General features: G+C 35.1%; 1 protein-coding gene across 2 annotated transcripts in view; it reads right to left on the bottom strand.

The window, feature by feature from the left end:
* LOC126739453 (vitellogenin receptor) overlaps window positions 1–15,269 on the bottom strand; it is a 127,700-nt gene that overhangs the window by 29,200 nt on the left and 83,231 nt on the right. For both annotated transcript variants that reach the window (XM_050445134.1, XM_050445135.1), the window contains exons 16-18: window positions 9,751–9,900; window positions 9,503–9,686; window positions 246–420 (exon numbers count right to left, since the gene is read on the bottom strand). In XM_050445134.1, coding sequence (XP_050301091.1) covers window positions 246–420; window positions 9,503–9,686; window positions 9,751–9,900 — 509 coding nt within the window. The remainder of the gene's footprint in view (window positions 1–245; window positions 421–9,502; window positions 9,687–9,750; window positions 9,901–15,269) is intronic.

The raw sequence follows: 15,269 nt of genomic DNA, 5'->3' as shown, positions 1-15,269 counted from the left end.
AAAAAATAAGCTAGAATTGCAATTTTAATAATTTTAATGATTTTAAACTGTTGACGTTTTTTGTAGTCATAGCCCCCGATGTTGGCCTACGACCTAGCGCTAGTCAGATATTAATATATTTCTTAGCTCAATACGTGTTAATTCTATTTGACTTTTCCGATAGTCAATTACAGAGTACAACTGCCAAAATTCAATAAAAAAATTAAAAACGATCTAACAATAAATCACAAACTTTGTTAACTTACAGAAATGCACTGTCCATCGCTACAACCAAAGAACCCATTGGGACATTTTATTTCCTTTTTACAGTGTTCCTCATCTTCTCCCATAGGACAGTCTTTTTTGCCATCGCATTTTAACGTATTTAAAATGCACGTATTGGATTGGGAGCAAGAGAATTCGTATACGTCGCATAGGTGCCTATAAGTGGAAACTTGTTACAACTGAACAATAAAACAAATTTGACGATACTGCGTGATTTTAACGTTATTTTGAGCTTACGGTTATTATTATCATAAAAACCTGGTTCATAAATTCGGTACGGTAAGCAGTAAGAAGTAACACGTATGACGCAAGGAAAATAAACTACGTATAGTTTTCTCAAACTTACTTGAAGCGGCAAAAAATATAATTCTCCGTAGTGGTCACGGGCATACCGAAATAATTTATACTCAACTTAAAATTAATAAATATAATATTAATTAAGTTATGATTGAGAACCTTATGATTAAATATTTTTTAGGTATTCAAATAATATATCCCACAGTAATGCATTAATTAAGAAGAAATTAAATAATGGCGCGCTGGGGTGCCTCTCGGGGGGTCTCAGGATTAACCCCAAAAAAGCAGAGCTCCTACTATTCACGAGGAGACGTAACTTTGGCACGCCCCCTGTTATATCTCTAGGTGGCGTGCAGCTGCATTACTCCAGGACAGTTCGATTTCTGGGAATCAAGTTAGATTACAAACTCTCCTGGTACGATCATGCAGACACCAGAATGAAGGTCACCTGCGCGCCTGCAGGCGGGCTTTCGGCAATACCTGGGGTCTGTCTCTTAGGATCCTCCACTGGATCTACTCGCGCATTGTGAGACCTCTTCTCACATACGGGGCTATCGTTTGATGGCCATGTACGGAGAAAGCGAAAATTCGTGCTCAACTGGACAGAGTCCAACGTCTTGCACGTCTCAGCATAACGGGTTCCATGCGGACGGCGCCAACTAGAGCGCTTGAGACTCTGCTGAGCCTTCCGCCTCTGGACCTCGTTGTGCAATCCTCGGCGAACTACGTGCTGGCGAGACCGGTCACGCAAAAATTTGGTCACGGGTCATACAGGAATGTTCTCTACTTCTGATGGGCAGTGACTGCATGGCTCCAGTGACTGTGGACTGCGAGGGATTCGTGACGCACATTGCAGGTAGGGAGGAGTGGCAGCCTTCCAACAGATCTGCATTGCTAAATAGGGGGACCATCTGGTACACAGATGGCTCCAGAATGAATAACAGAGCTGGATCAGGGCTTTGTGGTGGGATCCCACATACCAGTAGAGCATACTCGCTAGGGGAGCACGCCACTGTCTTCCAGGCCGAAGCATTCGCTGTATTAAAATGCGTACAGAAAATCCTAAGCTGCGGACACCGCAATACAGTCGTATCAATATGCTCGGACAGCAGAGCTGCCATTAAGGCTATCACGGCGGCAAAGGTAAGCTCCAAGCTTGTACTAGAGTGCATAAAAGTCCTAAAAAAACTGGTGCAGGTTGGCTGCAGGGTCCAGCTCGTCTGGATACCTGGCCACGCAGGCCATGCAGGTAATGAGGAAGCGGACTCTCTTGCCAGACTGGGATCCGCGAATGTGCCGATGGGGCCGGAACCCATAGTCGGTATCGCCAAATGCGTTGCGGTCGCGTTAATGAAGGGTCTGCTGGACAAGTGGACCCACCAAAGATGGACTGAGTCCCCTGGTATGAGACACGCCAAAGCGCACATAGGTGGACCCTCTGCCTTTCTTACCAAAAATCTACTACGTCTAAAAAGACGCGAAATTCGGCTAGTGACAGGTCTTTTAACTGGTCACTGGCACTTAAGAAGCCATCTCCATACTATCGGTATTGCGGACAACCCGAAATGCCGATGGTGCTGTGAGGAGGATGAAACCGTTGACCATGTAGTCGGGGAGTGCCCAGCACTCACGCGCGCCAGGTTCAAATACTTGGGTAACACTTTCAGTGTACCGAGTAACTTTAAGTCCTTCAGACCAGAGAGCCTTATCGGTTTCTCTAAGGTCATTGGGCTATGGTAACCCCCGGTGGGGCATGACGGGTCCATCAGGAGACCTATATGCACAACTGCCTTGGCAGCCCACTGTTTTGACAATTCAATGGCGCGCTAGGAAAAATACTTAAATCGTCGATTGTGTATTTTTGTAATTAGTCGGTAAGCAAAATATAATTTGAAATTTGTGCAGGTATTTTATTATCATGTCAAAACGTTTAATTAAAACAACCTCCGCAGTTTTTTAATAATATAGTTAAAAGAAAGTTGAAGTTCAAAATGAGAATAAAATTTAACATGTTTACGTATGTATGTGGTACATATATTTACATATTTAATAAAGATTATATATATATATATCATTTTTAATAAAGAATATAATCATTTTTTACAATATTTTACAAGTCAAGCCTCTTTTATTTTATATGAAATTTGTTGACTTGACATAATATAACACATTTTAACATAACAATCATAAGCACGTTCTAACTGTCGCCACTTGAAGCACCAGGCTACCATTTACATGACCATAAGTTAAAAACACTTTTTTTAATAGGAAAAAGTAAATAAAATATTATTATAATAATTTGATAAAGTGGAAAAACCTCACCTTAGTATTCGGAAAAATAAGAGTCTGCTGAACTGGATCCGTCAGGTTCAATTATCATTGGAGGTATCGGTGGCAAAACTAAATATTCATTTTTCTTTTTTACTACAGGTTCAACACAATTTCTCCATAGATCTTTATCAAGTTCACTAATAACTTTGCGAATATTATCGATCACTACCGCCCTTAACGTTGGAGAACTATTGCACTTTCTTAAGCGTTTTTTAATAGTTTCCACACCATTTCAATTGGACTGAATATGCAGTAATATGGTGGCAATCTTAATACTGAATGCCCATGTTCCATGCCATCTGCCAATATTGTCAACTACGTATTACGTATGCGTTTTTTAAATTATGTCTCTTAATAATGGTTAATAAATCTTTTTTATGGGTATCTTTTCTGGGATTTCCATATTTTTAATTTTTATAAAATTTAGTATATCCTGTTTTTTAGTCGCTGTATTACGAATTTTGTTCAGGATTTTGGAGTGTTATGATGCGTTATCCATTACAATAATTGATTATTTAATAATTTTCTGGAATATTAGCCAGAAGTTATTCAGAAAACCACTTTTCAAACATCCTGCACAATCAATCTGCAGTCATGTCTTTGTGGTAATCGGCTGAGAAATACATTTGGCTGATACACGAAGTGCATTTTGTACAAAACCATCTTTACTACCCGCGTGCAAAATAATGACTCTTTTTCCCCTGGAACATGGACGCATTTTATCATCGCATTTTAGTTACGCATCTACCCAACTCACCATAAAACTATATCGATTCTATCGATTCTATCTCACTTTATTCTTAGTACTCTGGCATGCGACCCGATATATCAGCTTTCGGTCGCTGCCTTTAAAAGAACTTATGGTCTATTTTTTGCTGCTTCAAGTAAGTTTGGGAAAACTATATTAATATCCAAGTGGAGTTATTGATATTTTGCCGTATGACGCAAGCTGTAAGAAGTAAGACGCTTAAAATGGTTCAATTTTATTTTTTGCGTCATACTTCTTACGGAATCGGAACTGATCGGCAATGTTCGACAATATAACCAATCAAAAGGGTAGGCTAGTTGATCTGTGTTGATTTGCCCATTTGCAAGAAGATGAAATAAAGAAGAGAAGTCAACAAGAGGTTTAATTTTGTGCGGTTTTTTTGTCTGTTTATATTTGTGAGTTTACAGTTTTGCCTCTACCTTTATAATTATTGAAATTGAAGTTGCAAAAAAATGAGTTACGAGTATGAACATTTATTGATAGACCTCATCCAGCATTATTCTTTCCTATACAATAAATCGCCGAAAGATTACAAAGATAATAATAAGAACAATTCAAGGGACTCAATCGCTAAAGCTATGGCTATGACTGGTAAATTTGTAATATGGGAAAATCACTATAAATGCAATTTTTTTTACAAAACATATAGTAAATTGTATAATTTAAGTATTCCAACAATATGCAATGCCTAGATAATATAGACACAACCATTTTGACTTGTAGCCTAGACTAGAACTGTTTTATTTTTGGTTATTGTCCAGACATGTATATAGTATACATGTATATAGACATAAATACCCAATACTGCATGTATTATATCACAGATTAAACTAGCAATGCGTACCTAGGAAAAAGGGAACACTTAATAACTATTTTACTCTTTAAGATAAACAAATAAAATTTGGCATATCTTTTTTGACATATTTCGTTTTTTGACATTTCCGTAATCTCCTGTTTAACCGAAAGTGATACTAAATTTCTTATTTTAAATGAGATAATTGGTATATTATTTCGTATTTCGATAGAAACTAATATTCTGAGAACAATAATATCGCATTTGCTATTTGTGGTTTTATACTCATAGAAAATATCAATTTTTAAATAGGCTACCATGAATGCGTTAAAAGTTTTAATTTTTAATCGAGTAATCACGAAAAAATAATATTCATTGTATTTTATTACTTGAATCTTTTACACGCCTATTTAAAATTTCCAAACTAGTAATTATGGCATTTGTTTTTTTAAATAGCACGTATTTGGGAACAACTACTTTTGAAATGCGTTTTTTTTCAATTATTTAATATGATTATTTTTTTAATCGGCTGATAAATAAGCCTATAAGAAGAAAAAACTCAGTTACGTAGATAAACGCATTTAATTATTAAAAATAGCCTAAAAGGCTTTGATTTCTTGAATAGGCTGCGTTTTGATGCGTTCTTTGATCCTGCAGTATCTAAGCTATGAAATTTTTACAATATTTAGAACTTCTTCCTCTAGCGGTTCTAAGAAAAATGTATTTTCAGCAGGACAGTGCATCCTTCCTCTTAATTGTAGAGAATTAACTAAACACTTACAACATCAGTCTAATGAAAGAGTTATTTCTGCTCCTGATTGGATCCCTTGGCTCCCAAGGTCACCGGACTTGACAATTTTAGATTTTATTGTCTGGAGACGTAAAAGACCGTGTATATTTTACTCCGGTACTTGACCTGCAGGAATTACAATGAAGAACTTCGGAAACTTTTCAAAGCGTAAATCCATGAATATTAAAAAGGGTTGTAGCAATTCACAGAACCAAACAGTGAAATAGAGAAGAAGGTGGTCATTTGCAATAATGCATGTAAAAAAATAATAATATTTATAATAATTTATATTATTATAAATATTATTTATATTAGAATAATTGAAAAACCTAATATTTTTCCTCACTTTATTATGCATTTAGATTTAAATTATTCAAAAAGGTAGAGTGTTTGTGCCTTTGTAAGCTATTGTCTAATTTACAATTTTTATAGAAGGTCCTGAATATGTTGTCCATAGATAGACTCCAAGAGATGAGTCGGTGATTTCAAGACGGTAATAAAAATACCAAAGGGGTTGCTTAGTGCGGGAAAAGTGGGTACTGGGCATGATACATGTCCAAACAAAAAGATCGTATATTGCGTATATTAATGGTAGGTCGAAGAAAACCCTAGAGCGGAAGATTATATGGCATGTAAATCCAGGCACTGAAATCTAAACAGACTGCTGGAGAGGATACGCCATCCTTAATACATTGGGCAAGGTTTCACCGTACGTTTACAAAACAGTCAATCACTCAAAAAATTTTGTGGATCACCCAAACGGGGGCTGGAACAAATTTTATAGAGGAACATTGGGCGCATCTGAAGAAGTTTCTTCGTGAACTCGACGTTATGAGTTTCCTCTTTTTAGCAAAAATATAATGGCCAATTTTTATGGTTTCAGAGATATAGAAAAACGTCTTCAGATGCTATTTTTAACGTAACAGTTCAAATAGCCAGACGCTATGTCCTATAAACTACCCTTTTTTAGTTTTTAAATGCTGCTTTGCTAATTATTTTGTGAATCCTGATTTTATAGTTTATAAGTAATTTGATTCACTTAATTTTATTTTTTTAGTAGGATATTTTAATTTTTTTTATTTTTTATAGTTTTGAAATTATTAAATTAGAGGGTAAGGTGTAGTTCATTACTTTGGAGTTTTGTTCATCATTTTGTAATAAATTCGTATTAGTTCTTTTAGACATGTATTTAAAACAACAGTTAATAATAATTAATAATTAGAAATTAATTCCATAGCTTAATCATTAGATGATAGTTTTGGATATAGGTTCTTATGGTTGCGTTTTTTATTCATATACAGATTGTGTTTTCGTTCGTTACTTATAGGAAACCGCAGAGAGGTTAAATTTTGCAACGTCGCGCGTGCACGCGTGCCTGCGACAGAGCACCGCCTCGGCCGGCCCGAGGACGGGATTAGTAAACATCTGACTTTCGTGGGAGCTGCGTTGTTTGGCGACAAAATGTCTCAAAATATTACGCGAAAATCCAGGCATTTCTAAATTATATACTTAAAATATTTATTCTAATGCGGGTTTTACAGGTATGACAATGTGTAAAACCCGCATAGAATTGTAATCTTAAAATGTTTAATATGCTGTGTTTTGCATAATGAAAACAACATATCATTTTTTAAATAAAAGGCTAAAATGAACCGCCTTCTTTCACTAAACAAAAACTTAACCTATCGTAAAAGCTATTTCGCACCTCCAAAAGAGTTTCAGGTAAAATGGAATTGGCACCTTCGACAATTTTAGTTCGCAACTCCTCTAAATTTGTTGGCCTACTAAATTCATGCTTGTAAATGGTCTGCTTAAGGTAACCCCACAGATAACAGTCATATGGAGACAAATCTAGAGATCTAGGAGGCTATTTAATATCGCCAGTCCCACTAATAAGGCGGTTAGGAAAAGTATTTGTTAAAAATTCTTTTACCCTAGCCATGTTATGAGCAGGACAGCCATCTTGCTGAAAATAAACCGATCCCAGGTCTACATCAGGTAGGATTTGAATGGCCGGAAGAACTTGGTTTTGCAGCAACTCAAGGTACTTTTGGGCGTTTAAAGTACCATCAATAAAAAATGGCCCTATAACATTGTCGCCCAAAATACCTGCCCAAACATTCAATTTCTAAGGATACTGAGTACGAAACTGAAAACTTCTGTGCTCGTTTTCCTGAGACCAATAACGAACAATGGAAGGATTGTGTTTGCCATGTAATGGAAAAGAAGATTTATCAGAAAATAAAATATTTAAAAAAAAAATTTCGTTTTCATTTGCCTTTTTCATCATGGTTTCACAAAATTCCCTTCTTCGCCACTGGTCTTCAGGAAATATTTCCTGAGTTTTCGAATACTTGAAACATTTGTATCCATATTTTTTCTAAATACGAGCAACAGTTTTATTGCTCATTCCCAGTTCATCTCCAACACTTCTAGTGGACCGTGTCGAATCAAGTTCTATGGTACTGCAAACCATTTCTTCCTGCCGTTCTACATCCTGGACCACTTCAACAGGTGGTTCTTGACGTTTTGTGTGGCATTTTTTACAATCTTGAAGACAAAAAGATGTCTCAAAATTTGTAACCACATTTCAAACCGTTTTTGCACAAGGAATCGGTCTATTATCAAATGTCACTGAAAACAAATCTTTACATTGTACTGCCGAATTGCCTTCATAAAACCATTTAATTAGTTGAACTCTTTCGGAAGGGGTATAAACAACCATAGTGAAAAAAACACGAAAATAACGCTTAAAAATTATTAATGCAACGTACAGTAACACAGCAAAGTGAGGTCTGCTGACTCCCGGTTCAAAAAATAAAAACGAAAAATTCCGCCGCCTGCAAGCCGCAACCAAGCGGTGTTGCCATTATTTTGGGTAATACGTAGCTCACGATAACACGATCTGTATATGTTTTATTATTAAAAATATTTATTGTTTTGACTATAGGATTATTTACATGTAACCTCATTGTTATTATTTACCTATTAATAGTTAAATATTTTAAATAATGTTTTTTTTTTAAATTTATACTTATATTAAATTACATAAAACATCGAATAATTGAAATAAATAATACCTATTTTTTTAACACCTGATAAATGTGTTTTGTTCGCAAAATAATGTAAAATCTAACTCTATTATGCTTTTATTTTCTAAAATTGAGTCCACAGCCAACCCACCCAATTAAAAAGTGCCAGACAAAACCAAAAAATACTACTGGGGACATACTGAAGCCTGAATTTTTGTCAATAAGATTGTTGTTTTATTTTTCGTGTGTGTAAATTACAAAATATGTAATTATAGGGATACAAAGCGATAAAAAATTCTCAAAACTTCATCAATATATATATTTTTTAATTATAGCAAAATCAAGAGCTAAAAAATATTGTGCAAGTCGGTAATAATTACTAAACACGGGGGTTACAACTATTCAACAGTAGCGGAAGGTTTTGTAGAAAATACAAGTAGTAAAAATGTAAATGTGAGAAGACAAATGTTGACTAACGATGGCGATGCCAGCTTAATTCAAAGTGATGGAAATAATCATGAATCAGCTTCTACAGTTCAATTAACTCGAAATCTTTATCATCTTGAGCTAAAAGTGTCTTGCTTTGTATAAAATAAACCTAAAGATTCCTACAATATACCTACAGAATTCAACTCAAAGGCGGTTATGTCCAGTAATAACAGAATTATATCCGAAAATTCACATTCCGTTTTTTCCAGTACGCATGATAAACCCAAACTCGGTTACTTTATAAGGCAATACTTTAAACCATTTTTCTGAAAATTAAGCAATTCCTGACTAAAGTAAATTGCTTTTAATCAATTTATTTGACACGAGGAATGTATGCTAGAATTTGTTACATACTTCACACAGTTTTTAGATGTAACTACGTAAACATTGAAAAGTCGAGATTTCTCAAAGAAAATGTATGAGAGACTAGAATTGATATTGCATAAAGAATATTTAAGGTAACACAACTCTTAAGTTAGTATCTGAATAGGTAGATGCCTATTAAGCTTATTTGGTTCTGATATTCTAGTATCAATAGCCATAATTAACAGACGTATTTAACCAGTTATAGCTTATACACATTAAAAAAACGTTTTTTTTTCGTCATATAAGGTGGCTAGTCAATGTTGATAATGCAGTGTTATATAAAATATACGGTTAGTAGGTATGATCCTCCGATATTTTTGGTTACCTCGCAAAATAACTACATACAAGAATTAAAATTGTTTATTCCTAACCTGTGAATGCAAGTTTTTCTGTCAGTATCCAGTTCCATGCGAGTTGGGCATGCGCACACAACTGTTTTAAAAGTGGAAAGGCAAATATGACTGCAATTGCCATTTTTGTGTTGACACGGGCTGGTCACGTGATTTCTTGGAGTCACCGAAGCCAAGTGGATTTTGTGTGCGTCATCCGGAAGACCTGCAAACACCATAGTTTGTCGATTGATTGATACACACAAATTCTAAGGGGATCTGCAACTTACCCAAAGCAATTTTCTGAGTGTTGTCACCGAAACTTTTGCTTGCCCAAAAGAGTTTATTAGAAAAGCTGGTAGTCCAAAATAAGTCAGAGCTTAAAGTTGTTATATCTGATACTGATGAGCGCACGCCTTTAAATATGTGCCTTTCATCACCTAATGAGTGAGATTTTTAATATTATTAAAAATATTTTATTTTTGTTGTTTTTGTTTTTTACATAACTTAGTTAAGACTACAGATAACTTTATTGCTACAGGAATGTTAATTTAAATAAAAAAATTGTATCGTAATATGGAGCGACTTTGAGTTTGAAGGGCGAATTTTTATCTGCCCCCTCTCGAAAAGAAAATGTTAAGAATGAAAATGTCGTTAAGCGCCATTTATTTTAAAACTTTTTTACGTTTGGCATTGCGTTCGGCAGTTACGCCCCTACGGAAGTCGTCACTAACACGGAGATTTTATTTCAAAGAAAACCGCTTAAGAATTACTGGGAAATAAAACATTGCCGTATTCTAGATTTTGTTAAGTGCTTAAAACTTTAAATGCCCTAAGTTAAGTGTAATTTCCATAAAATTTTTTTAATGTATGTTCGTAATTAGCATATATTTGGATGATGTAACCTTAACCACACTTTTATAAAAAAATGTTTCGTGCACAAAAATCTTAGAATATACGGAGGGACGACGTTGATGTGATCAAAATTGCCCCCTACTTAACTTTAGAGTTTTTTCTATAATTATTTTGATTTATTCTTTTTTGGTTTGTTTCATATAATACGAAAATATAAAAAGTTACTTGGCACTCGGAACTACAAAAAGTAGACAGACGAGCAACTTGAGGAAACAGGCCAAAAAATCGCCGATGGGCAATGATTCTACGGCCACCCAATACAAAATTCTATTTGAACCACAACATTTCATGGTAAACATACACTTAATGCAATACGCAATACGTAATGACAGTCAATATTTTTCACTGCAGAAGAAAAAGTCATTATAAATGAGGCTATTAAATGTGACGATTCGGTATTCCCACTTAATCTTTTAGATTTAAGAATACTCGCGAAGGCCTGTTTGGACAAATGCGGACGAGTTGTAACAAAATTTAAGAATAATATTCCAGGCAAGGATTGGGCCCGTACGCTTTTAAAAGAACATAACAGAATTTGCTCAACGAATAGTTAGTAACATAAATAAAAGCCGCGCTGCTGCCTCCAGAGAAAGGTTAAAGGCTTATTTATCGAATTTGCAGCAGACATTGGAGGCGATAAAGCCAGAAAATACTTTTAATTATGATGAACCCAACATCGGCGATGAGTCTGGAAATATCCAAGGGGTACCACATACAGGTTTATTCAGTTCTTCTAAAAGCAAGACTTCCATCATGGTTTTTGGATCTGCGGGGGGGCTTCCCCCTCTATTGCCACTATACCGGGTGTCTTAGGAAAGGGGTTCGCCCCTATAACTTTTTTAATTTTTAAGTTAAAAAATGAATTTGGGTACGTGGGTGTAGTACCCAAATTGGGATTGGCTGACGTATTCAGATGTTTTCTGTCACTTTCTGTAATTATAAATTATCATTGTTGCATTATAAATTATAACTAATCGCGTGTATTGTATTGTTATTTATTATTCGGTTATTGTAGTTTATTGTTCTTATACCGAATGGTGTGTCGCCGAGCGGAACATAGGAAAACCCATGTAAATTTTAAGGGGGTTAATTATTGGCTTCCCTGTGCAATTTATTGAAAAAATGTAAGATAACTTTTGAAAGAGACCAATCTGGCAAACCCTCGTGCAAAGTTTCAAACAATTTTAATAAGCGAATCTTGAATTATTTAATTAAATGTAATTGGAAAATTAGCAAATTTTCGGTTCAGGTAAAACCAAACGGGCACCAGTAAAATGAATATTGTCACTGACGTGAGGAAAATTGTCAATAAATCAGTGACAGTCAATATTTAAAAATAAGTATGAATTATTCAATCGACGAAAAAATAGCCATAATTAAGTGGCATTATGCGGGAAATAGTTCTAGAGCAGTATCTGAAATGTTTTCAGTTTATTTCCGCACCAAGTCCATTCCGTTCATTTCAACTATTAAACGTATTGTCAATAAGTTCGAGTCCAAAGGTACCGTAATAAATAATTGTAAATGTTCAACTAAGGATATCGAAAATAGAGCCGAAGAAAGAGAGAACAGAGATCTTAATATTCTACTGAGTGTGGAGGAAAACAAGATGCTTAGTACGAGGGTTCTTGGGCAAGAAGTAAATAAACGTCATACAACAGTATTGAGCACTTTAAAAAAACACAAATATTATTCGTATAAATTCGAAAAACATCAAGAGCTGCAGGAAGGAGATGAAGAGCGAAGAATGGCATTTTGTTTTGAAATCATGTAAAGAGCAAATAATGATAAGAATTTTTAAGAAATAGCGGGTTATCCAATTCGAGGTTGGCTAAGTACAACCCTGCCGTTTGACACCTGTCAGAAATAAACGTCATGTGAATCGTTTTTTTTTTTAATTGGGGGGTTTGTCATTTATAAATATGGATCGTTTAACAGTCGAACAACGTACTAAAATTATTAAATTATTCTATAAAAATGGTGATTCTCCTGTGTCAATGTTTAGAGCTTTACAAGCTGATCGTACGTACCTAATCGTCCTCCTACAGACAGTGGCGAAGCGTACGAGTAGACAAGGTAGACACTGTCTACACAAAATTATCTAGTTATTTGTCATTAATTTATTACATAATTATTTAATGTAATTGTTGAATTACAATTAAAAAAAAATTAACACAGAACGTAGTCGCTCCTTACTATTATTATATAGTATCAAAACGGCTATAATATCTATCTATCTATAATATCTAAGGCGCGCCCCGCCTGACGCACCAATTAAAATAAAAATGCAGGGCTGACACCCAATTATTGTATACGAGCCCTAGAAAGACACATTGATATTTGTCTTCCGAAATTTAGAGCAATTAATTGAACCATTATACGCATCAAGCAGGTGACAGAGGTCCAGCCGCATCAGCATTCAGCCTATTACGTATGCAAAATTTACTCGCGGGAAAGACATTCGAGGTTTTGTCTATCGAAGTCGACCAGCTATTTTATTATGCTGTTGAGGGTTATTGTTTATGGACACGCTTGATTTGGTCGGCCGCGATACATCTTACAGGTTTTTTTAGTGGTTATTTATGAACGACTGTTCGATATTGGCAATTGTATTTTAGTTGTGTTTTTATTTGTCTTTAATTAATTTTAAAATAATGGATATTATGGATTTATAAGTTATAGTTATACCTATGTTGTGTTTTTTTGTAAGTAGTATTTATTTTTATTTATCTATCTTTCTATGCTAGTAGTAATTATTTTTTTTCTTTTTTATATCACTACATAATTTTTCTCTTTGAGTTAATATTTCATTCTCTATTTCATTAAAATGAATAATATTGAATACACATTTTTTTTCATACAACGATTTTTATTGTTTGTCTACCCGAAAAAAAAGTTCACGCTTCGCCACTGCCTACAGAGCAAACAATTTCGAACACAGTAAGAAAATTTGAAAAGACTGGATCGGTTACTGATATTGTAAGGCATGTGCATCACCGTAACGTTCGTTCAGCTGAAAATATTGCTGCTGTGGCTCAAAGTGTGGAGGAAGACCCAAGTTTGTCAATTCCTCGGCGTGCTCAAAATTTGGGTTTGTCTAACGGCTCACTGTGGCGAGTTTTGCATTTGGATTTATGGCTCCATCCGTACAAAGTCCAACTATAGACAACGCAAAACATTCGCAAATTGGGTGCTTGAACAACAAGCTGCTGATGCTCATTTTTCGAGCAGAATTTTCTTCAGTGATGAGGGTTATTTTACGCTGTGTGGCTACGTAAATAAACAGAATTGCCGCATATTGGGTTCTGAAAATTCTCAGGTGATCGTAGAAAGGCCTTTGCATCCCGAAAAAGTCACTGTATGATGTGCATTATGGTCTGGTGGTGTCATTGGTCCGTATTTTTTTGAAAACATCGTGGGAAAACCTTAACAGTAAACTCTGAGCGGTATGGAAGCATGTTGACCAATTATTTTTGGAGGGAAATTGAAGAAGAAGATCTGGAAGACATGTGGTTCCAACAAGACGGAGCCACAAGTCACACAACACATAGTCCAAGAGCTAGTGAACCCTCCGACTAACGGTCTTCCTGTAAGGCTAGAAATTTGTGGAGTGATGAGTCATAGTACACCAAGGCCAACAACAATGACCTGGCAGGCATCAGCCCTGCACGCCATTAGCCCTTTTATTTTTTTAAATGTAAAATAAATAAGATAAAAAAAACTTACTTCTGTAAGCTTCAAAATTTAATACAATTTAGTTTGTTTATTGATAATTATGGAAAAAAATTGACAGGCGATTTTAGTAAGCAAAAGTATCTACCAGGTGAATTGAAAGGTGCATAGTTTGGGGGGTGAAATAAACTTTCTCCTGTAAAGTTGAAATTTAAGTATGTGTTTGCATAAGTTTTTTCAAATAAATGTGTACAATGACAGACGGTTCTGAACAGCATAAGACCTTGACAGGCGAGGGGAAAGATGCTGAGAGCGTGCGAGTAAGAGGCGTAACGTGAATGCACATAGTGTGAGTAAGACCGTTTATCTAATGGTAAGCAATTCGGTACATTTTTATTTTAATGGTAAAAAGGTACATTTCAAGTCAAATTACCTTGAATCGAATAAATTTTGTAAAATATATCCTTCCCTGTTCAATTTTTTTTATCAAAACAATAAAATTTTATAATTTATATTTAAATTTAATCATTCAAGTTAAATTTAATCAAAACCTATTTCTATTTCCCAATTTATGCAAAATAAGGTCACTGTAATGCAAAATTGCGGCTCGCGACATCTGTCGACTGTTTGCTAATTTACTGCATGAGCGCCGCGATCACGATCAGTACGCCGTCTAGTAACGTTTATGTGCACTGTTTATATGGGGGCAACATTTTGTTCCCTCCAGTTCCCCCGTAAGAGTACCTGCTATTTCTCGTGTGTTAATTATCTTATAACTTTGTTTAAAACAATTTTATTCATATTCTTTAATATAATATTACTTTGCAAACAAAATTTCAAAAGTTTCAGAAGTAAACGCACTCAATTGTAAAAGCTTCCGAAGTAAACGTCCACAATGTTTTTACCGTTAATCGATCAAATGATTTTGGTCGCGGCAACGCTGATTTGTCATCAGTTGTGGCAACGATTTCTATGTGCGCAGACGTATTATATTGTAGTGCTACGAATTAATTTCCCCTCGCCTGTCAAGGTCTTATGCTGTTTAGAACCGCCTGTCATTGTACACACTTATTTGAAAAGACTTACTCAAACACATACATAAATTTCAACTTTACAGGAGAAAGTTTATTTCACCCCCTAAACTATGCACCTTTCAATTCACCTTGTAGATACTTTTGCTTACTAAAATCGCCTGTCAATTTTTTTCCATATTCCAATAAAC

Source organism: Anthonomus grandis, chromosome 8 (genome assembly GCF_022605725.1).
Source record: "Anthonomus grandis grandis chromosome 8, icAntGran1.3, whole genome shotgun sequence".
Taxonomy (NCBI): domain Eukaryota; kingdom Metazoa; phylum Arthropoda; class Insecta; order Coleoptera; family Curculionidae; genus Anthonomus; species Anthonomus grandis.
This window is presented reverse-complemented; position numbering and strand designations above follow the sequence as displayed.